Source organism: Equus quagga, chromosome 12, assembly GCF_021613505.1.
Source record: "Equus quagga isolate Etosha38 chromosome 12, UCLA_HA_Equagga_1.0, whole genome shotgun sequence".
In the NCBI taxonomy this organism is placed as follows: domain Eukaryota; kingdom Metazoa; phylum Chordata; class Mammalia; order Perissodactyla; family Equidae; genus Equus; species Equus quagga.
The window spans coordinates 100,092,457-100,114,106 of NC_060278.1; the positions used below are offsets into that span (position 1 = coordinate 100,092,457).

The 21,650-nt window shown below is 57.6% G+C and overlaps 1 protein-coding gene across 1 annotated transcript; it reads left to right on the forward strand.

The window, feature by feature from the left end:
• Positions 1-1,305: 1,305 nt before the first annotated feature.
• Positions 1,306-7,163, forward strand: SNAI1 (snail family transcriptional repressor 1). The gene is made up of 3 exons (XM_046678159.1): positions 1,306-1,452; positions 2,158-2,688; positions 6,206-7,163. Exons 1-3 carry the CDS (start codon positions 1,371-1,373, stop codon positions 6,388-6,390), a joined length of 798 nt encoding a protein of 265 aa, XP_046534115.1. The 5' UTR covers positions 1,306-1,370; the 3' UTR covers positions 6,391-7,163.
• Positions 7,164-21,650: the final 14,487 nt, after the last annotated feature.

The window sequence follows — 21,650 nt, forward strand, 5'->3', positions numbered from 1 at the left end:
CCCCACCCCAGGCCTGGCTTGGCCCTGTCTGGAGCAGGTGGGCTCACAGGAGAGCTGGGTGTGAGGGTCCAGCTGTCGCTCTTCTGAGCCCACCCCACATTGGATCAGTCAGTGCCCCCTGTGGAGCCCAGTGTTGGGTCCTTTAGACACAAGATTGATGACCCCAGGCAGGTGAGGAGACGCCCTCAGTCACACCCCCTTCCCTACTTCTTTCTCCCACCTGCCCAGAGTGAGCTCTCAATGAAACTAAACAGGTCCCTCCTCAGCTGAAAATCCCTCCTTGGCTCCCCAGTGCCCTTGGGGTAAAGTCCAAACTCCGCCAGGCCCTGGAGGCCGGCGCTTCTGACCCTCCCGGCCTGCCCACCCCACCCCCATCCCTGGGAGCTGCTCTCAAGGCCCTGCACAGTTGCTGATCCTTACCTGGGGCCTTTCCCCTCCCGATTTCTACACTTCCTCTGGAGGTCGCCCCCATCGCCCCCTGGCAGGTGACCCGCCTCTTGACGGTCACAGCACCCTGCGGCCTCCCCCATCAGAGCACACTGCCCTTTGCATTGTAATTGCCAGTTTACTTCATCTGTCTCCCCCACCGGACGGTGAGCTGTCCTTGGGTAGGGACCCCGAGTGGTTTTCAGGACTGTATCCCCAGCCCCGGGGACAGTCCCTGGCACGTGGTGGGCGCTCAGCAAACATCTGCTACGTGCAGGAACGAATGCGTTTTGCTAGGTGATGGCAAATCGCTCTGCAAAAGGCCACGGCATTTCACACCGTCCGCAGCCGAGCGCAGGTGTCCCTTTCCTCGCACCCTCCCCCGAAGTGTGCATCGCCCCTGGTCAATCCCACGCTCTGCGAGGCGCCCGCCGAGCCCAGGAAATTTCCGCCCCCTCCCAAGCCCGCGGCGGAGGCGGCTTCGGCGCCTCAGGTGCCCAGACCCGCGGCGCACGGCGCCAGGGGGCGCCAGAGGCGGGCGACCGTGCCGCGCGGGGCGGGCGGCGCGCGGGATCCCGCAGGGGGTTCCGCCGCGCCTGGGGCTCCCTGCGCCCGGCGTCCCGGCCCCGGCAGCCCGCCGCAAGGGCATCGGGGCAGCGCCCGAGCCGGCCCCCTTGCGGCCCCCACCCGGCTCCCCGCGCCACGCGGCGCGAGCCCCGCCAGCCCCCTGCGCACCTGCTCGGGGCGTGGCCTCCGGCGAAAGCGCGCCTCGATTGGCGCGGGGGTGACAAGGGGCGTGGCCTCACAGGCCCCGCCCCCCTCACGGTTGGAGTACTTAAGCGAGTCGGCGCCGCGTTTCCACTCAAAGCGCAGCGGCGCGGCCTCGCGGGTGGAGTGTCCTGCGACCCCAGCGCGACCCGGCGACTTCGGCTGCTTCGGCCACCATGCCGCGCTCTTTCCTCGTCAGGAAGTCCGCCTGCTCGCGCCGGAGGCCCAACTACAGCGAGCTGCACGACTCCTCCCCGGGTGCGTGGTGAGCTGCCGGCGGTCTGCGGGGACCGGCGAAGGCTGCGTGGGGGGCGCTCTGAGCGAGGGGGCCTTGGGGACCAAGTCGAGGGACCAGAAGCGAGGGAAGGCCTCGGCGTGAGGCATTGTGGGGGAGCTCCGGGGAGCCCGGGCAGGTGGATGCGGGCGGTTGGGGGGCTTTAGGGGACGGGGGTCCTGAGCTCAGGGGCCCCTCGGCCACCGGGAGGCGGGGAGCCCGAGGGTGGAGCGGGGAGAAGAGGCGGCTCGCGCCGGGGCCGGGCCTGCGGGGCTGGAGAGTCCGGAGTCCAGGGGATTTGGGGGAGGAGGTGGGAGCAGGGCTGTGCGGAGGAGGGGGCCGGGCTGGGGTGGGCCTTGAGAGCTGCGAGGTGGGGGCCTGGGGGGCTGGGGGCTGGCCTCAGCCTCGGGACGTTGGGATCTCGGGAGGAAGGGGACCAGAGAATAAGGCCTTGAGTTGGGGCTGGGCGGGGAGGCAAGATCTGGAGGTTGAGGTGGGAGAGCCAGATGACCTGGGTGAGGAGGGGGCTCTTCCAGGGCAGGAACTATCTGTCCTCATCACAGTTATTTTATTCGTCTAATAACATGAGTGCCAGCCCCACTCACCCCCTCGCCCCCATCTGGCTAATGTTTGTTGACTGACTGGCTGATCGAATGCCTGACCTTGCCGTTTTCTTTGTCTCCCCTCAGAGTTCACCTTCCAGCAGCCCTACGACCAGGCTCACCTGCTGGCGGCCATCCCGCCTCCCGAGGTCCTCAACCCCACGGCCTCACTGCCCACGCTCATCTGGGACTCGCTGCTGGCACCCCAGACCCAGGCGATTGGCTGGGCTTCTCTCCTGCCCCAGGAGATGCCCAAGGCTGTTGTCGAGCTGACCTCCCTGTCGGACGAGGACAGTGGGAAGGGCTCCCAGCCCCCCAGCCCGCCTTCGCCGACTCCTTCGTCCTTCTCTTCCACCTCGGCCTCATCCCTGGAGGCTGAGGGTTTTGCTGCCTTCCCGGGCTTGGGCCAGTTGCCCAAGCAGCTGGCCGGGCTCTCGGTAGCCAAGGACCCCCAGTCCCGCAAGGCCTTCAACTGCAAATACTGCAACAAGGAGTATGTCAGCCTGGGCGCCCTCAAGATGCACATCCGCAGCCACACGCTGCCCTGCGTCTGCGGCACCTGCGGGAAGGCCTTCTCCAGGCCCTGGCTGCTGCAGGGCCACGTCCGCACGCACACCGGTGAGTGTCCTGCGGCCGGGGCCCCCTCGCCACCCCGCCTTCCCGCCGGCTCCTGGGGGACTGGCCGTGCTGTTCTTTCCAGGTTGTGGAAACTGAGGCCTGAGCTTCCTGATCTCCAGCTGGAGAGTCGCGGGGCCTGCTCTGACATGTTCAGACACTCGCTCGCTCGTCAGCTGAGCAGACGGGCCCAGTCGGTAGCTTCTCGAGTGCCTCTGCGGCTCCGGCTGAGCCAGATGGGCTGGAGGTAGAGGGGCAGCGGCGGCCGGCCCCTTGCTGTGGGGGCCGGTGTGAGGGGCCACGCTGCTCGCCCCGCCCCAGCCCCAGGCAGGCAGGATGCTGGCAGACCCCCCGCCTGGCTCCGAGCCCTGCTTTGATAAATTCCCCTTGGGCTGATGTTTCACCTCTCCGAGGCTCAGTTTCCTCATCTGTAAAATGAACATAAGAACACATTGTGGGGTTTCCCTGCCGGTCAAATGAAAGCAAGCGCCTGGGATGGTGCTTGGTACGTAAGTATGCACGAGAGTGGTGGCTGGTACTTGTTCTGCTTTCAGGCTGTGTGACCTTGGGCAAGGAGTTTAACTTCTCTGAGCCTCGGGATTATGATATCCTAGTCATATGGGGTGGCTTAGGATTGCATTTTATAGGGTGGCTATCAGGATTCAGCGGCTCCTTAATCACTGTATAATAGTTTATTATCGTGGCCTTCTCGGATCTGCTCTCCGCGCCCGCCGTGGAGTGAGTGAACTCGCTCCTATCGTGCAGGCCCAGAAAGTGCAGTTCTGTCTTGGTGTTTCCAAAACACGATCCTAAATGCGTGGACACTTGTGAAATGGAGCTGTCTCGATCCTTGAGCTTTCTGGAGATGGAAGAGGCGGCCTCTCCATCTTGCAGAACTTGCACGGGGAAGCCGCCGAGGCCGGGGCTGCTCTGTGGAGAGTGACTCTCGAGGCAGAGGGTTCAGGGGTCGTGACTGTTGGCTTTGGGGTCAAGCTGGCCGGGTGGGGCAGACTCAGTGCTGGCATTTCCAGGCGAGTGGCTGACCTCTGGGTCATGAGGGCGGTGGGGGCTCTGGGGGCCTGGCATTTTACAGGCCTTGTTGGTGTTATTAGGGGTCCTACAAGGTGGCCCTGGCACCCTCCGCAGTCTTGGTCCCTGGTTCCCGTGTCGCATACTTTGTGCACAAAGAGCCCTGGTTTGGACGTGTGAAGGTCCAACTGCCCAGCTGGGCCCTGGCCCTGCCACTCGGAGGGCCCTATTTGGGGGCGTGGAAGCCCTCAAGGTGCTCCGCTGGCCCCCAGCCTTTCTCCCCTCCCATCGGGACATTATTTTCATGTAAAGGCACGGCCAGACACACAAAGCCTGTTGAAATGCGCCCTGGCCATCCGCATTGACTCCCATTGTGCCCTTAATGGTGGCCGGGGGCGGGGCTGCAGGGGAGCAGGTGCACGGGGCGCGGGGCCGGCACCTGTTCCGCCGCAGCTGCTGGCCCTCCTCGAGTCAGGCCCCTCTAATCCGGGAGGATCGCGTGTACGGCGCCCCCCTCAGCGGCCTTTGTCCCCGCCGGCCTGGTGCCCATTTCACACTCGCCAGGAGCTCCGTAAAGATGTCTTGGGGGTGGGACCCGCAGGGTGGATCTGTGCCTCCTACTTGCCCACAGACCTGCCCCGTCCCGTTCTGGGGGCCTTCCTCCTGCTCTGCTCGGGGTCCTGTCTAAGCACGGGTGACACCGGGTAATGAGGCACGTGTGCAGGGCCTACCTCCCCCATGCAAGCACAGTAAACCCCCAGCGGCCCAGGAAGGGGTGCCATCACAACCGCCACCTTACAGAGGAGGACACTGAGGCACAGAGAAGGAAGTGGTTTTCCCGGGCCACAGCTCCTAAGGATGGAGCCGGGAGGTGAGGGCGGGGCCCTGGGCAGTGCAGGCCTCCATCCCCTTTCCCAGACCTACAGTCAGCCCTTCGCTCACTCTCCAGGGAGTGTGTGCACACAACTGCCCCTGGACCACGGAGAACGCAGCCGGCAGGCCCTCGTGCCTGGTGGGCAGAGGGGCCCACGACGGCCGAGCGGATGGCTCAGGTGCCCCTTCCCCAGGCCTCCACCCAGGTTCCCCTGTCTGCATTGTGGCCTGTCTCCTTGTGTCCCTGCCCCCGAAATTGAGCCCAGGAATGGGAGGTCCCCAGGCAGCCTCAGGCGTCTCCTTCTGGACCCTGCCAGTGCCGCAGGCACCCAGCAGGACACTTCCTTCATTGCCTGCTGAATTCCAGCCCTGGGACTTAGGAGGGGCTACGGCCTGGGGGCAGGTCAGGCTGGGAGCCGAGGAGACGGAATCATGGTTTTTGGAAAGGAACGTTTGGTGTTCTAGAATGGTGCTTGGCGCTGGTGGGAGCTTGATAAGTATTTGCTTAATGAGTTACTATTTTTATTTGGGAAATGCTGCACCCCCAAGAAGAAACAAGACACAGTGCTGTCAGTGTTTTTGGACCCTGAACTAGATCCTCTTGGTTGGGCAGGAGTTATGAAAAATTGGTGAACAGCGTTATCTGGTTGTGATTGAGGGCTCAGGCTTCTCTGAGGCCTTTAAAAAAAACCCCAAAAACAACTGACTTATTCACTGTACAAGCACTTATTGAGCACTTACTGTGTACCCAGCCCTGCATGCGAGATTCTTCCAGCACAGCAAGTGGGCTGAGGGCCACCTGCCCGGAGGGGTTTTAAGTCATAGGGTCAGAGGATTCTGTAGCCTCTTGGGGGTTCCAGGCCCTGGGCTGGAGGCTCGGAATGGATTCAGGGGAGGCCCTTGCCTCGTGGGAGTCAGTCAGATTGGGGCACAGATGAGGAGACTGAAGTTCCCCTGAGTGTGTGTGATGGGGAGGCGCCTGGAGGAGGGGCCTGACCTGCTGGCAGTTGGGGGACCTTTAAGGCTGCGTCCTAAGCTTTGTCCCAGACCAAGTAGATCCAGGCACGACACTACGGAGCGCCCACCGCAGCCCCTACCCTGTGCGGGGGGCTGAGATCCAGGGCTCGGCAGTCGGGTGCATGGTCCTTCCTGGGTGACTCTGTGTATGCCGCTTAACCTCTCTGTGCCCCAGTCTCACCCTCTGGAAACTGAGGACGAGGATGGGACTCAGTGAGATGAGTATAGACCACCCCTCCCTGTCCTGGCAGAAAGTCCGTGTGCGGCAAACACAGTTGCCTCCACTGTCATCATGGTTGTCTGCTGAGTGCTTCCCGCCGGCCCCCAACCCCTGTGAGTGCGGGGTGATGGCCATTTTACAGATGAGCAAATGGAGGCCCAGAGAAGCCCCCGACTTGCTCAGGGTCACACGGTGGGAGGCGACACAGCTCCCGATGGCATCCAGGCCTTAGGACGCTGGCCGGGGCCTGGTTTTCCTGGATTGGGGTCCTGGTGGGGCTGAGCTGGGCTCTGACGGCTGGCGGGGGGAGGGGGTTCAGTGGCCGTCAGCTGTTCTCCCCGTGACTCGGTCTCCCCCACCCGCCCCGCTGCCTCTCTGCAGGCGAGAAGCCCTTCTCTTGCTCGCACTGCAGCCGCGCCTTCGCCGACCGCTCCAACCTGCGTGCGCACCTGCAGACCCACTCGGACGTCAAGAAGTACCACTGCAAGGCCTGTGCCCGCACCTTCTCCCGCATGTCGCTGCTCCACAAGCACCAGGAGGCCGGCTGCTCCGGGGGCCCCCGCTGACCGCAGGCTCCTCCCGCCGCTCCTCCCCGGGCAGTGCCCCGACCGACCCACCGCCGAGGGCTCCCCGCCACCTCCCCTCCGCTGCGCCCGCCCCACAGGGCCCGGCCTTCTCCAGCGCTCTGCTCGGGGCCGCGTGGTTCTGCGAGGCCTTTCGTGGCCGTTTCCGTGGACGGCCGCCGGTGGGCACTGGGCTTGTGCAGTGGAGACCCTCCTGGCAGCTGCCGCTCCGGGGCTTCTGGAGTTGGCCTGTCTGTCGGTTTGTGTGTCCGAAGCTATTTGGATGCAGCTGCTTTGAGCTCCAGAACAAAAGCCAGCAGACTGATGGGGAGCTCCCACCCCACTCAGGGGACCCCTGCCCCGGAACCCTCAGGCCACCCCTCCAGGAGGTGTGACTAACTATGCAATAATCGCCCCCAGGTGCACCTGCGCGGCCTGGGGCAGTCACGGACACAAGGACACGTCTAGACCCCAGGATGCCCCCCGGCCTGGGCAGCTATTTCGAACTCCCGTTTGTCATGGTGGCACCTGTTTCACGGGCAATTTAACAATGTCTGAAAAGGGACTGTGAGTAATTGCCATCACTTGTCCAGGCCCGAGCGGGGCACTTCGGCCCCACCGATGTATCTCCCAGAACTATTTTCAGGCCCGACAGGTGGGCCTGGGAGGAAGATGTTTACATTTTTAAAGGTACACTGGTATTTATATTTTGAGCAACATTTTGTACTAAGGAAACGTTTTGTATAGTTATATGTACAGTTTATTGATATTCAATAAAGCGGTTAATTTATATATAAAAAAGTGTACTTGGTTTTATAGAGGAGTGAGGAAGGAGGGGCAGGCATTCCTGGAGCTCAGATATTCCTGGCACAGCCTTAAATCTTGTCCTTTTTTTTTTTTTTTTTGAGGAAGATTAGCCCTGAGCTAACATCTGCCGCCAATCCTCCTCTTTTTGCTGAGGAAGACTGGCCCTGAGCTACCATCGGTGCCCATCTTCCTCCACTTTGTATGTAGGACCCCTGCCACACCATAGCTTGCTAAGCGGTGCACCCAGGACCTGAACTGGCGAAGCCCACACCGCTGAAGTGGAGCCTGTGAACTTAACTGCCATGCCGCTAGGCCGGCCCCAAATCGTGTGTTAAACATCACGTGACTTTGGACTTCTGGGTTTGACTGTCAGGGGCCTTGTTTGTGCAGATGGTTTTCCTCTGAGCCTGAGCGTCCTGTCCAATGAGGTTGGGAAACACCTGGGGGCCTGTGAGCCACAGGGGTGTGTGCAGGTCCCCAGCACTCCACGTCGTGGCCCCTGTTTGTTCTCTCGTTCTCCCGTTTTGAAGCTGAGCGGGCCCAGAGCGAGGGGCCAGTTCCCTGGGTCTCATGAGCTGGACAGGCTTCCAGGCTCTGCCCCAGCCCTGCAGGCTTTTTGAGGAGGGATCCGCTGCCCCTCCCAGGGAGGGGGTGGAAGGCAATGAGCAAGGAGGGGACAGAGGATGTCCTTCCTGTTTCCAAGGGCTCTGGGCCCCACTCCGGCCTCCCTGTCCGACCCACACCTCTGTCTGGCCGCTGGGTACCAAATGGCCTTTGATGCAAGGAAATTGGCTGGCTGGAGCCAGGAGGGTGAGAAGCCAGGCCAAAGGGCTAGGGGTCATTCAGCTTCCTGCTTGAGGACAGGACGGGAAGATGGTCAGCTTGCGTCCTGGGCTGGGATAATTCATTCCCGGTTGGCTGTCGTGGTGACCTCACCTCTGGGGCCCTCCTGGGGCCAGGAGAAAATGAGTGTCCTTTTTGAACACAAAAGGTGCTGAAGGTGCCAGTTTCCTGCGGGGGGGAGCTGAGCGGTGGTGCAGGCGTCCTGGAGCCCCGGAGCCCCAGCGTCAGGCCGGGGGTGGGGGGGGTCTCATGTTCCAAGGGAGAGATGATTCTTTCTTCTAAACAGGAAATGGTGACCCGCAGGCCGGGAGCAGCCCTTAATGACTTGCAGCTTTCCTCCCAAAAGAAAAAAAAAGTTCTCTAACAATCGCCAAATTGTAGCCGGCCTCCCTGAAGGGAAGTTGAGGGGGTGGGGGGTTGGGCACCAATTTGCTGAAGGCCTACTGTGTCCCACATCCCTGGGCTGTCATTTACGTCATCACACAGTAGGTGCTGACATTGATGCTGCAGGAATAAACGACTTCACGCACACATGGAAACCCCTGGCCCACATTTGAAATTGGAGGTAACAGGCTCCCAACCTCCTGGGGGTCAGGTATGCCTGTGGCAAGGCCCCTGACCCCGAGGGCCTGGAGCAGGCTGGCCTCACTCGGACCCCCAGTCTCTGCCTCTGAAATAGGGTGACGAAGTAGGAAGAGGAAGGCAGTGCCCTCCTCCCCAGAGACGGTAAAGGGGCGTCCACGCGGTGGATTTTGATGAGCGTCGTGTGTGCCAGGCCCTGTCCTCGGCCCTGGGGTTAGAGCTGGGGACACACACACCGTCCCTGCGCTCACGGAACTTGTGTTCTAGCGGGGGAGACAGAAAACAAACAAGTGGTTAAATAAACAAGGCGCTTTCCTACGGTGACTATGCCAAGATGGCCTCGCGGCTGGGGAGCGGGTGCTGGAGCGCGGCGGGCGGGGCTCCCTGGATCAGGCAGCGGCTGGAGGGCCCTGACTGCCGAGCCCGAGCCCGAGGAGGAGAAGGTTCCAGTCTCAGCAGGGAGCGGCAAGTGCAGAGGCTTCGAGGAAGCCGCAATGAGCGAGACAGCGCGCTGAGGGTCCGGGGAGACAGGCTGGGAAAGGAGGGCCGGCCAGACCCCAGGGCGCGTGCCGTGGCAGGAGCGGGGGTCCAGCCCTGGGCCAGCTGAGCCGGGCTGTCCGGCTGCTGGTGGGGACGGAGCTGGCCGGTCAGTGGAGGAGAGAAGCGGGAGCTGCGGGCCCAGCCCCGAGGCCCGGGTAGGAGGCCGCTGCGGACGGGAGTTTGAGAGGCGCTGTGCTGGGCACCCCCACGCCTCGGGGAGTGCGAGTTATTCAAGGTTATGAAAAGGGGGTGTTGGGCCCGGGTGGCCAGGGTGGGATGGAGATAAAAGAACGAGGACAGTCCCCATGTTTCCATGCGCGACGGCCCCCACGGAGCACAGAGCACATGGCGAAGTGATAATAGCGCCCTGCAGCTCCCGCGGCTGCGCGTGCGGGGCGACGGGGACCCAGGCTGCTCTCCGTCCTCGTGTTTGCGAGCGGAAACCCTGGAAGGATTTACAAGAGAGTCACGAGAGCAGTTCCCCAGGGAGTCGCAGGAGGCGAAGCAGGGTGGACGGCCACAGGAGGGAGGAGACACGGAGGTCGTTTTTTTAGATTTTCCAAAAACTTTGTATTTGGAAGTAATTTTAACTTGACAGGAAAGTTGCAAGGAAAGTGCAGTGGACTGGCGTCTTTCGTTCCGATTCTTCACGGTGTGAGCGCGCCCTCATCTTTGCATCTGCGCCCTCTGTGCGCACGCACCCGCGGTGCTGGCCGCGGAGCCTCCGAGCGCAGGCGGTGGACTGTGCCCTTTATCCCAGCCTGTGTTTCTGAGGGGCTGGAGCATTCTCACGACCACAGTGCGATGGCCAGAATCAGGAACTGCGGCGCTGGTGCAATGCTGCTCCCGAATCCACAGTCATGACGTGGTTTCTCCCCTGTCCCAGTGACGTCCGCACAGCACTCAGGGGTGGGAGTGGGGACAGGCCCGGAGCACGCGGTGCATTTACTGGTCCTGTCTCTTTAGTTTCTTTTTTCCTGGAACAGCTCCTTTCTTGGTCTTTCACGACTGATGTTTTTGAAGAGTTCAGGTCAGCTGTTTTGCAGAATGTCACCCAATTTTTGGACTTTCCTGATGCTTTCTCATGATTAAATTTGGGTGGCGCCCTTTGGGCAGGACCACAGAACCGCGTTGTCTTTCCTAGTGCAAGGGATCAGAGGCGCGTGAGGTCAGCTTGTCCCATTCCTGGTGACGTCAACTTTGACCACTTGATGAAGGTGGTGTCTGCCAGCTTTCGACTGGATAAAGTTCCTCTTTTCCCCCTTTTCTACTTAATCCGTATCTTGCGGGGAGACATTCCGAGACCACGTGAATATCCTGTTACTCCCCAAACCTCCACCCGCAGGTTCTAGCCTCGCTGGTGATTTTCGCCTAAATCAATTATTCCCATGATGGTTGCCAACGGATGATTTTCGAGCTCCATCGTTCCTCCTGTTTTTGCTGGTTGGCTCTCTGCTGTCGGGGAGAGGCGTCCCTCCTCTGTGTGGGCCGCAGCCTGGCGCAGTGGGGCCGGGAGAGACGGGGTGGGGAGCAGCCGGGTCGGGCCGGGCCATTGTGTCCTGCTCTAGGCTTCCCCTTAGGTCCCATCGTGGGAATAAACTGGCTGTAAAGCCACTCTCCGTGCAAGTGTCCAGGCAGGCAGGACGGGCCAGGGCCACCTCTGGGCACATCTGGGCCCCATTAGTGACCCGGCGGCTACTCATGGTGCCTCTTGAGCTGGGCTGAGGGTACTCTGGCTGGCAGGGACCTGGGTCCTCCTTGTTCCTCTTTGCTTCCAAATTGTCCATTTCACACATTATGGGAATTTATTCTTTCATTGAAAAAAAAAATAAAAGATTAGATGTGAGGCTCAAGTGATGTGTGATCAACATGCCCGTTCCGCTGCCTTCACTGTCCCCACTGTGACACTGGGAAGAGCTTAGTTTACATCTTTCTAGATTAAAAAAAATAACCATATATATTTACGTGCACACAAGGCTCCGGTCTCACTCACAGAAACAGCCCGCGTCCTCACCTCACCCGCAGACACCCACACGGTCCAGCCCCATCACCTCTGCCCCACCCGTCCCCCAATCCTCACTCCCTCCAGCCACACGGGCCCTCAGCCACCCCAGGGCCTTTGCACTTGCTGTGCGTCGGCCAGGAAGACTTGGCCCCCAGAGAGCCACATGGCTGCCTTCCCCCACCGCCCCTCTCCTCTTTGTGTTCCAGTCCCCTCCCCTGTTGTTTTTTCCTCCATTGCATTTGTCACCATCTGACAAGCCATATATTTCGCTCTTCACAGTTTCTCTGTTGACTGTTTCCCCTACCAGGATGTCAGCTCTGTGCAAGTGGAAATTTCGTCTGCTTTGTTTGCTGTCCGACCCCAGGTGCCTCACGCCTTGCATGCAAGAGGTGCACACTTAACAAAACTTTGCTGGGCCGGCCCGGTGGCACAGCGGTTAAGTGCGCATGTTCCACTTCAGTGGCCCGGGGTTCACCAGTTTGGATCCCGGGTGCGGACATGGCACCGCTTGGCACGCCATGCTGTGGTAGGTGTCCCACGTATAAAGTGGAGGAAGATGGGCATGGATGTTAGCTCAGGGCCAGTCTTCCTCAGCAAAAAGAGGAGGATTGGCAGCAGTTAGCTCAGGGCTAATCTTCCTCAAAAAGAATAAAATAAAATGAAAATAAAAAATAAAGCTTTGCTGAATGAATGATGAATGAATATACGTGCCCCTAGGAGATACAGTGTGGACACCACTCTCGAGGAGCACTTTCTATGTGCCAGGCACTGTGCTGAGCACCCCACATAGACTAATTCATTAAACCTTCACAACCGCCTCCAGAAAGAGGAAACCTAAACACAGAGAGGTTAAGTAACTTGCCCAGGGTCACACAGCCAGTAAGTGGTAGAGCCGGGATTCAATTTACTGTTGTCATTTTGTTCTTTCTACCATTGGGATGGGTGTAATTAACACGTTTAATGTTCAGGGAGCCGGCCCCATGGCTGAGTGGTTAAGTTCTTGCGCTCCACTTCGGCAGCCCAGGGTTTCACTGTTTCAGATCCTGGGCACGGACATGGCACTGCTCATCAAGCCCCGCTGAGGCGGCGTCCCACATGCCACAACCAGAAGGACCCACAACTAAAAAAATATACGACTATGTACCTGGGGGCTTTGGGGAGAATAAGGGGGAAAATAAAAATCTTTAAAAAAAATAAAACTTTTAACGTTGAAGTAGAACGGAGTCTGAGCCTACCTGCTAGAATCTCTCCATAGACGGGCCCGTTTTGTCCTTTAATCAGTCCTCCAGAAGCCCCACACATCCTTCTCCAGCCGGGGAGGCAGCCCAAGGTGTGTGTAGCTATGGGGTGGGGGTGGACTGGGAGAAGAGAGCTCAGTGCCCCGCGGGTCCGGGGTGGGGTGGGGACCAGGAGAGGCTTCCAGACTCGGCGCTCAGCACCGGGAGGGCAGCACCACCCACCTGGCAGGACTTCCCTCGGCGCCCTGGGCCTGGGACCCACTCTGGGTGCCCTCAGCCAGGTGATATAATAGTTTCCAAGGGCTGCCATAAAAAATTACCATGAATTGGCTTAAAACAACAGGAGTGTGTTCTCTCCCAGCCCTGGAGGCCAGGAGTGCGAAAGCCAGCGTCCACAGGCCGTGCCCCCGAGGGCCTCAGGGCATCCTTCCTGGCCTCTTCCAGCTTTCCCGGCTCCTGCTAATCTTGGCGTTCCCGGGCCTGCGGCTGCACGGCTCCAGTCTCCACCCCATCTTCCCGTGGCCTCCTTCTGTGTCGTTTTCTCTCTCTGTGCCCTCTCCTCTTCTTATAAGGACACCACTCATCGGATTTAGAGCCCACTCTAATCCAGTTTGACCTCATTTTAGTTTAATTTTGTCTACAAAGACCCTGTCTCCAAATAAGGCCACATGTGCAGGTTCTGGGCGTTGGGACTTGTACTTATTTTTGGGGGACACAATTTAACCCAGGTGGCTACAGCTGAGGGTGTGGCAAGTCTTTTTCAGGGCCTGGAATGGATCTGGGAGCTTTTTATTATTCACCCATCAAACCCTGTGGGAGAGGCAGGAAGCAGACCCGAGGGCAGACCCTTAGGAGGAGACTTGGGGAGGTGGCCTTTGCCCCTGTGGTTCCCGGAAGGGAAGGGAGGGGCTTTACGCAAAAGTTCCTGTGCCCCCTGATCCCAGAGGCTACAGTGTGAGGAGGTGCGGGGTGGCTGAGAGCAGGAGGGAGCCATGCGGGCCTGGGGGGAGTCTGGGTTTCTTCTGAGCACGCTGGGGAGCTGCGAGAGGGCTTGAGCAGCGAGGGGCAGGAGTGCATTTGCTCTGTGAGCAGATCCCGTGGGCGGCCGTGTGGAGAGCAAGGCTGGCAGCAGAAAGCGGCTGCCAGGCCCCTGCCCTCCTGGTGAGGGGTGAGGCGGAGGGAGGGAGCAGCCGAGAGAGATTTGGGAAGTCTGGCGATCCCCGGATGTGGAGTGAGGGAGGGGCAGGACAAGGCCTTGCCTGAAGTTTTCAGCATCTGGGGGAAATAGAGACCCAGTGAGGCAAAGAGCAACCAGTGAGGCAATTAATAATCGTAACGATAAACAGTTCATGACCGTTCACTACCTGTTTTATAAAGATCATCTGATTTAATAATCCTCACAACAACCCCAGAAAATGTGTAAGAGCTGGTCCTACAGTGGTTCAGAGCTCGAATTCTGGAGCCAGACTGCCTGGGTTCACACCTCTCCTCCATTGCTTACCTGCTGTGTGACCTAGAGTGAGTTGCTCAACCTCTCTGTGTTCATTTCCTCATCTGAAGAACAGCCCCTCCTTCCCAGAGCTGTTGTGCGGATTCAATGAGTGAATACTTATAAATGGCTTGGCCTGGGGCCTGGCACAGAGTAAAACCTCAGCAAACAGTGGCTATTATGATGCCCATTTTACAGACAGGGGAATCGAGGCTCCAAAAGAGGAGAGAACTTTCTGAACGTCAAACAGAGGATAATCCTAATGTCTCTGGCTCTTTATGCCTTTACGTCTCCTGGCCCTAGACTGGTCTGGGGGCCTGAGATGGCCTCCTGGCTCCTAGGCTCTGGCGTCCTGTGTCCCCTGGAGCCTTGAGCAGCCAGGTGCCCAGGGCCCAGGGGAGCTGGAAGAGTCTCCATGAAGTCTTGTGTCCCCACCCCTCTGTGGGGACAAGCTGGAAGGGCCTCAGGTGAGGGGAGCCGGTGCTCGCAAACCCAGCTCGATTTAGCTGGTGCTATGACCTGAAAGAAACGCTTTAGTGAGAGCTGAAAACTCAGCACAAGGAAGAAGGAACCCCACGTGTCACTCGGGGGTGCTCGCGGTGGGGATCCCCCAAAGAAACCCATCTTTACCCCAGGGAAATGACCTGGGGCTGGCAGGGGGCTTTCCTAAGGACCTTCGTTGTTTCCTTGTGGTGCAAGTGTCACCAGCACCTTGCTCTGCGACCCAGGATGACTCCCTGCCCTCTCTGGGCCTTACTTTGCACGTCAGTAAAGCGTGTTCAACCTCTGACCCGAGAATAAAATAAAAGGTACATGTTCCGCTCAGCACTTGTCAGAAGCGCAGAGCACCGTGAATAACCTACATGCCCAGCACGAGGGGACTGGATGCGGGCACTGGGCTCCTTGCCTTCTCCAGAACTTTGCAGCTGTTATAAATGGCGATACAATCTTCCAAATACATGTGTATGTAGCACCTGAACAGAGAAAGAAAAAGGCCTGGCCCAGGAAAAGCCCTCTAAAAGCTTCTGGAATGATGACATGAATGAATGAGTGAGTGGTCAGTACTCAGTGAATATTTGTTGACAGGAAGGAAGGGAGAGAGAGGAAGAAAAAAAAAGAAACAGGAAGGATCTGGAAGGCATGCGGCCACTGTTCATGGTGATTTTCTCTGGGGTAGACTGGGGTGCCGGTGAGGACGAGGGCATTTCATTCTGTGTAATTTTGACCGTTTCCACTTCTGTATTATCATTGCTTTCCCCAGCGAGCATCTCTCGGTTTACAATGCAGCAAAACTATTTTCACGGGTGAACTAGACGCTCGCCTGTGGACTTGCAAAGGTACTGACGTGTGCCGGCAGGGGACAGCAGCAGCGCCCAGAGCAGCCTGAGGAAATAGCAGGGGCCCAGGGGCGTAAAAATTTACCTCCATCTTTATCCATTTTTGCTTCACGGGGGAGAAATGCGTGCCGGGGTCCATGGTGGTTCCGTCCAGATGGGAGCGTTGCTGGGGTTTTCATCCTCTTCTTTGTAGGTGTCCAAATTTTCTATAATGACCTTGTGTTTTTCTTTCTAAACAGAAACGCACGCACAGACACACACATACGCACACTCACTGAAGAACAAGGTTCAAGACTTGCCAAAGTCCCGGGGCAAAGGATGTCGCACTTGGCGATCACGGCCACCCTGTCTCTTTTTCGAGGGCTGAGGGGTGATGTTTGGGTGCCATTCGGTGCCCACCCTGGGCTGAGTCTGTCCTTGGCCCCTGTGTCCACGGGCTGGAGTGGGGCTGTCACTCACAGAGAGCGTGACTATTTACCACGCAGGCTGTTCCCTGGCTGTGAGTTGGTCCCCACAGAGTGACGGGGCGGAGACTGAGATCAGAGAGCAGAGGGGACTTTCCCAAGGACACACAGCTGTGAGGTAATTGGTGGCACCAGGATTTTCTTTTAATGGCTTTATTGAGATGTACTTCACAAATCATACAACTCATCCATTGAAAGGGCGCAAGTCAGAAGTTTTTAGTATTTGCACAAGGTTGTGCAACTATCTAATTCCAGGACATTTCATCACCGGAAAAGAAACCCCGTACCCATTAGCAGCCACTCCCCATTTCCTGCTCCCCTCACCCTTGGCAATCACGCATCTGTTTTCTGTCTCCGTGGACCAGCCTGCTCTGGACGTTTCATGTGAACATGGAGTCGTGCAAACGCGTCACACAGGTCCTCATGGGCCATTTTGTGACTGGCTTCTTTCACTGAGTGGCACGTTTTCGAGGTTCATCCATGTGGCAGCTCGTGGCAGCCCTCAGTCTTCTGACGGCCCAGTAATGCTCCGCTGAGCGACAGCCCACCGTTGTCCAGCCGTTCCTCAGCTGATGGACACGAGGGTTGTTTCCACTCCTGGGCACCGATAAGGGCGCTGCTGCGCACATTCCCGCCAGGCTTCCATGGGGACCACAGGCAGCCCACGAGAGAGCTCCAGCCACACTGCGTCCTTGCCAGCACTTTGCCGTGATTGGGTTTTCATTTTGTGTTTTAGCCATTTCAGTAGGTAAGCGTGCGTAACATTTTTCTTAAGATGTATTGACACACAATAAACGCCATATGTAAAGAACAACTTTTGATAAGTTTTTATTTCTCTTGGGAAATAAAGGAGTGGAACTTTGGGGCCCTGGGGTAACTCTGTTTAGGCACCTGGATTTGAACCAGGGTCTGCCCTGCCCCAGGGCCGGAGTGGCTTCTGCTTGGGGGCCACTGCCTTGGGCAGGAGAGGCCGAGGGGACCCCATGGGCCTCAGCCCCCCTCTCCATCTGGGTCTCTTCTCTGGGCAGAGAGCAGGTCTGCAGCTCCAGCCGTGAGCTCCTGCAGCTGGAGCTTGGGCTTGTCTGCATTTGGCACACGTGCACTGAGCCCCTGCCGTATGCCAGGCCCCGCTCCAGGCACCGGTGATGCAGCGGGCGGACAGACAGGCAAGTCCCTGTTCTCAGGGAGGGAGGGAGCGAGGGAGGTAGCCTGGAAAGTGTGCGGCGTGCCAGGGAGAGCAGGAGAGGACTAGCTTGGTCAGGGGTGTGGGGGCATTTGGAGAGGCTTCCCAGAGATAGCGAAGGAGTAGGAGTCAGCCAGGCACAGAGAACTTGAGTGGGAGGAGGAAGTTGGAGGCAAGTGCAAAGGCCCTGAGGTGGGAATGTGCTTGGCCTGTTCAAGAAGTGGCAAGGAGGTCAGTGTGGCTGGAGGGAAGAGAGGCAGGAGATGGGGTGGGAGAGGTGGGAGATGGGGTGGGAGGCGGGCTGGGAGGTGGGGGGGAGGGGGGGAGGGGGGTGGGCAGGGGCCTGCCTGCAGGGCGCGGTGGGCCAGGTGTTTGGATTTCACTCTAAGCCAAGGGAAGCTGCCAGGGGATTTCACGCGGAGGAGTGACTTCCCTCTGGCCCATGAGGGAACTAGACGAGGGGACAGAAAGGAAGTGGGAGACAGGAGAGGAGGCACCTGCAGGCCGTGGCTTCCGCCGGAGCGCGGGCGGAGGAAGAACGGGGGGAGCGTCCTGTGCTGGGCCGGGCCGGGTGGAGGGGCCGCAGGGGCGGGCGAGGCAGAGGAGGGGCTTGGCGCTCAGGGCTGTGGGCTTGAGCCGTGGAAAGGGGTGGTGGGAGGTGTTGCCAACTGACAAAACTGGGCCCTCGGGAGAGGAGCCGGCCAGGAAGACGGGGACACGCATTTCTTTAGAATTCTCTTCTCACTGGACCACCCCCCGGCCATCTCCACCAGGCCTCCCCGCCTTTCTGTGCAGTCCAGACTTCGGGCCTGAGTCCTGACCTCATACCAGCAACGGAACAGACAGATCCCTAGATTCTGCATCCCCACCCCCGTCCCCCGCCTGACGACTGTGAGCTCTGGGAGCTGCAGGCCCAGCATCTGGCACGGCGCCTGGCGCATGGCAGACACTCAACAAACATTTGTTGAGGGGCCTGCCTGGTGGCGCAGCAGTTAAGGTCGCACCTTCCACTTGGGTGGCCCAGGGTTCGCCAGTTCGGATCCCAGGTGCAGACATGGCACCGCTTGGCAAGCCATGCTGTGGTAGGCGTCCCACATAGAAAGTAGAGGAAGATGGGCATGGATGTTAGCTCAGGGCCAGGCTTCCTCAGCAAAAAAGAGGATTGGCAGTAGTTAGCTCCGGGCTAATCTTCCTCAAACAAACAAACAAACATACATTTGTTGAATTAATTAAAGAAGACTGTGGACAACCTTGGTGGAGAATGTGGTACTAGGGAGCCATAGGGGAGTTTGGAAGAAGGGAGGGCTGAGTTCTGTCCCTCACTCCTTCCTTCTTCACCGGGCCTGTGGGAGGGCAGAGGCTCTCCAGGTCAGGATCTGGGCCAACGTGAAGCAACGGGTTCTGGAGCCCAGGAACGAAGGACATCATCACCACAGCCCTCGGAGAGGCAAACGCTGTTACTACCACATCCCCTTCTAAAGACGAGGAGACTCAAGTCTCAGAGGGAGGAGGCTCAAGGTTGCCCCCAAGCGACAATGGCTAAGCGGGATTCGAACCCAGGCCTGTCTGGCTGCACAGTCCTTCACTAACCTTCTGTCCTCACTAAAGGCTTTTTAGAAAAATTAAAAGTAGGGCCCCAAAGGGCAGAGGATTCCTCTAGGTAGGGGCCCTTCCAGAGCATCTCAAGCATGAACAGAGATGTGTGTTAGCGTCTGTGCGTGGCGGCCTCTGCAGAGGAGGCCTGGCCGGGCAGCAGCCTGACTTGTCAGTTTTTCATCCTGAACTCTTTGGATTTTTAAAAAACTTTTAACGAAAGTATAACAATTGTACAGAGATGCACACATCAAAAGGGTTCAGCTCAATGCCCTTTTTCAACGTCAACCTGCCTGTGGGACCCGCAGTCGCGTAAGAAATAGAACATTCCAGTCCGACAGAAGCCAGCCTCTTTTACTCAGCCAATGTCTGTGAGATTCACTCACAGAGTTGAGCATGTCAATAATTTATCCCTTCTCTGTGCTGAGCAGTATTCCACTGTGTGCATATTCCACAGTTTGTCTATTTACTCAGCAGCTGACAACTCTTGAGTTGTTTCCACTTTTTTTGCAATTACGAATAAAGCTGCTATAGGCCCTTGCATGGAGATTTTTGTGTGAACATAAGTTTTCATTTCTTGTGGCTAACTACCTAAGAGTTGGATTGTTGAGGGTGTAACACTTGATAAAAAATTGCAAACTGGTGCCATTTTGCATTCCCACCAGAAATGTATGAGAAAGTTCCAGTTACTCCACAACTTTGTCAACACTTGGCCTTCTCAGTTTTTATTTTAGCCATCCTAAGAGGTGAGTAGTGGTATCGTGTGTGTGTGTGTGTAACAGCTTTCTCAGATATAACTGACATGCCATAAACTGCCACATATAAAGGTCAAAATTTGATAAGTTTTGACACATACATACACCTGTGACACTAACACAATTCTGATAGTGAAAATATCCACATCCCCAAAGTTTCCGTATGCCTCTTCTTTGAAATCCCCTCCTTCCCTCCTCACTCACCCTCCCCCCGTCCCCAGGCAACCAATGACCTGCTCTCTGTCATTATAGATCAGTCTGCATTTTCTAGAAATCCTATAAATGGAATCACATGGTCTCTCCTCCCTCTTGGTCTGGCTTCTTTCACTCTGCACAGTTACTTTGAGATTCATCCATTTGCAGTGCGTGTCAGTGGTCTGCTCCTTTTTACTGCTGAGCGGTACTCCAGTGTGTGGACGTGTCAGTGTGTGGACAGACCGCTCACCTCTCATGGCCATTTGGATTGTTTCTAGTTTGGGACCATTACAAATAAAACTGCCGCAAACATTCAGGGACAAGTCGCCATGTGGCGTGTGTTCCCATTTCTCTTGGGTAAAGAGCTAGGAATGCAATTGCCGGATTGTATGATAAGGACGTGCTTAACATTTGCAGAAACCATCGAGCTCGTTTCCATAGCGGCTGCACCCCTGTGCCTTCAACCAGGAGGGCACGGGGGTCCCGGTCCCTGCACATTCTCATCAACCCTTGGGATGGCCCGCTGATAAAATTTTAGCCAGTGGTGTCTCATTGTGGTATTTTTGTGCATGTGTGTGAGGCAGATTGTCGCTGAGCTAACTTCCGTGCCCATCTTCCTCTATTTTATGTGGGATGCCGCCACAGCGTGGCTTGATGAGCAGTGCTAGGTCCACCCCGGGATCCGAACCTGTGAACCCCAGGCCACTGAAGCAGAGCGCGTGACCTTACCACTGTGCCACGGGGCCGGCCCTCATTGTGGTTTTAGCTGGTATTTCCCTAATAACTGATGATGTTGAAAACCTTTCCATACACTTATTTCCAATCCATAAACCTTAATTACCGAAGATGTACAGTATTCAAGTCTTTTGTCCGTTTTTTAACGGATTTCTTTTCTTCTTATTGTTGTGAGGGTTCCTTTTGTCCTCTGGAGCCAGCTTCTTTCTCAGACGTGTTTCGCAGTTTCTCCCTAGTCTGTGGGGCTTCTTTTCCGATCACACCCTTTGCGCACTCCTCCACTGAGCTAACCGATGGTCTGACTGACGTGGAAGAGCTTTGTTTTCTTCCGAGCCTCAATTTCCGGCTACAGACTCCGCCTGAACCAGCTCAGGAGGCTGCAGCTGGGGCCGTAGAAGAGAGACCCCATCTCCTCAAGGCTCGGAGTCTCCCTCTGCCCTTCCTGCTCCTCACACGGCCTCTGCTTTCTCACTGACCTAGCGGTTTTCACGTGTAACCCGCTAGAAACGCGGGCTGGCGGTTTTATTGCTGTCATGTCCATCGCCGTGGCTGTCTCCGTGTGGTTAGAGTGCAAATGTTGGGGCTCATACCCCAGCTCTGCCACTCCCTGGCTGCATGACCCTGGGCAAGGGACTTGCGTATGTCTCCCAGTTTCCCTGTCATCCGGTGCTCAACGTGAGGGTTGACTACGTGACTGCACCTACAGTGCTCAGCACAGAGTAAAGGCTGCAAGACACTTCGGTATTATGTTGATTGCTTTACACAGAGACGAGCCCCCGGGAGGACTCCCACCACTCAGGAGTGCAGGGTGGGCACTGATCTGAAATTCTCCCTCCCTCTTGTCCCTCCCTGCTGCCCTGGCCTCACCCATGTGCTAAAAGATGGGGACTCAGACCTGGCCTTGCCCATGTCACATCATCATACTACGTCATTATGAGTGCACAAGACCCTGGTTCAAATCCCAGCCTGGCTACCGACCTGCTGAGGGACCCTGGGTAAGGCTCTTAACCTCTCTGAGCCTCAATTTCCTCAGCTGGAAAAGGGGAATTATACACATTCCTGGACTGGCAGAGTGGCTGCGAGGAAGGGAAAGGAATAATGCATGAGAGGCATCTACAGTAGATGATTAAGAAATGCTAGCTAAGCATGCTCCTGCCTCAGGGCCTTTGTACATGCTCTTTCTTCTGCCTGGAACACCCTTCCTTTAGAGGTCCACAGGACTCCAACCTTCAGAGACCTTCCCTGAGCATCCTATGAACCATCTCCTGCCCTCCCCACCCCCTTCACCTCCAAGTCCCTCCCCGGCTTTATCCCCACAGCACTCACCACCATCTGACACTTATTTGAGGTGTTTATTGGCCCAAGTCTGGCTCCCCCACTGGAATGTCAGCCTCGGGAGGGGAGGGACTTTTGCTCCGTCTCTTGAACCCCGCCTGGCACACGGTAGGTGCTCTACAGAGAGCCGGGCAGACTCATGACAATGCCCCCCCCCCCCCC

Bases quoted from the DNA above. Each gene is read 5' to 3' on its own strand.
- SNAI1 (XM_046678159.1), top strand. From the start codon at position 1,371: ATGCCGCGCTCTTTCCTCGTCAGGAAGTCCGCCTGCTCGCGCCGGAGG. The intron at 1,453-2,157 runs GTGCGTGGTGAG...GTCTCCCCTCAG, and splicing joins GCTGCACGACTCCTCCCCGG to AGTTCACCTTCCAGCAGCCC. The intron at 2,689-6,205 runs GTGAGTGTCCTG...GCCTCTCTGCAG, and splicing joins CCACGTCCGCACGCACACCG to GCGAGAAGCCCTTCTCTTGC.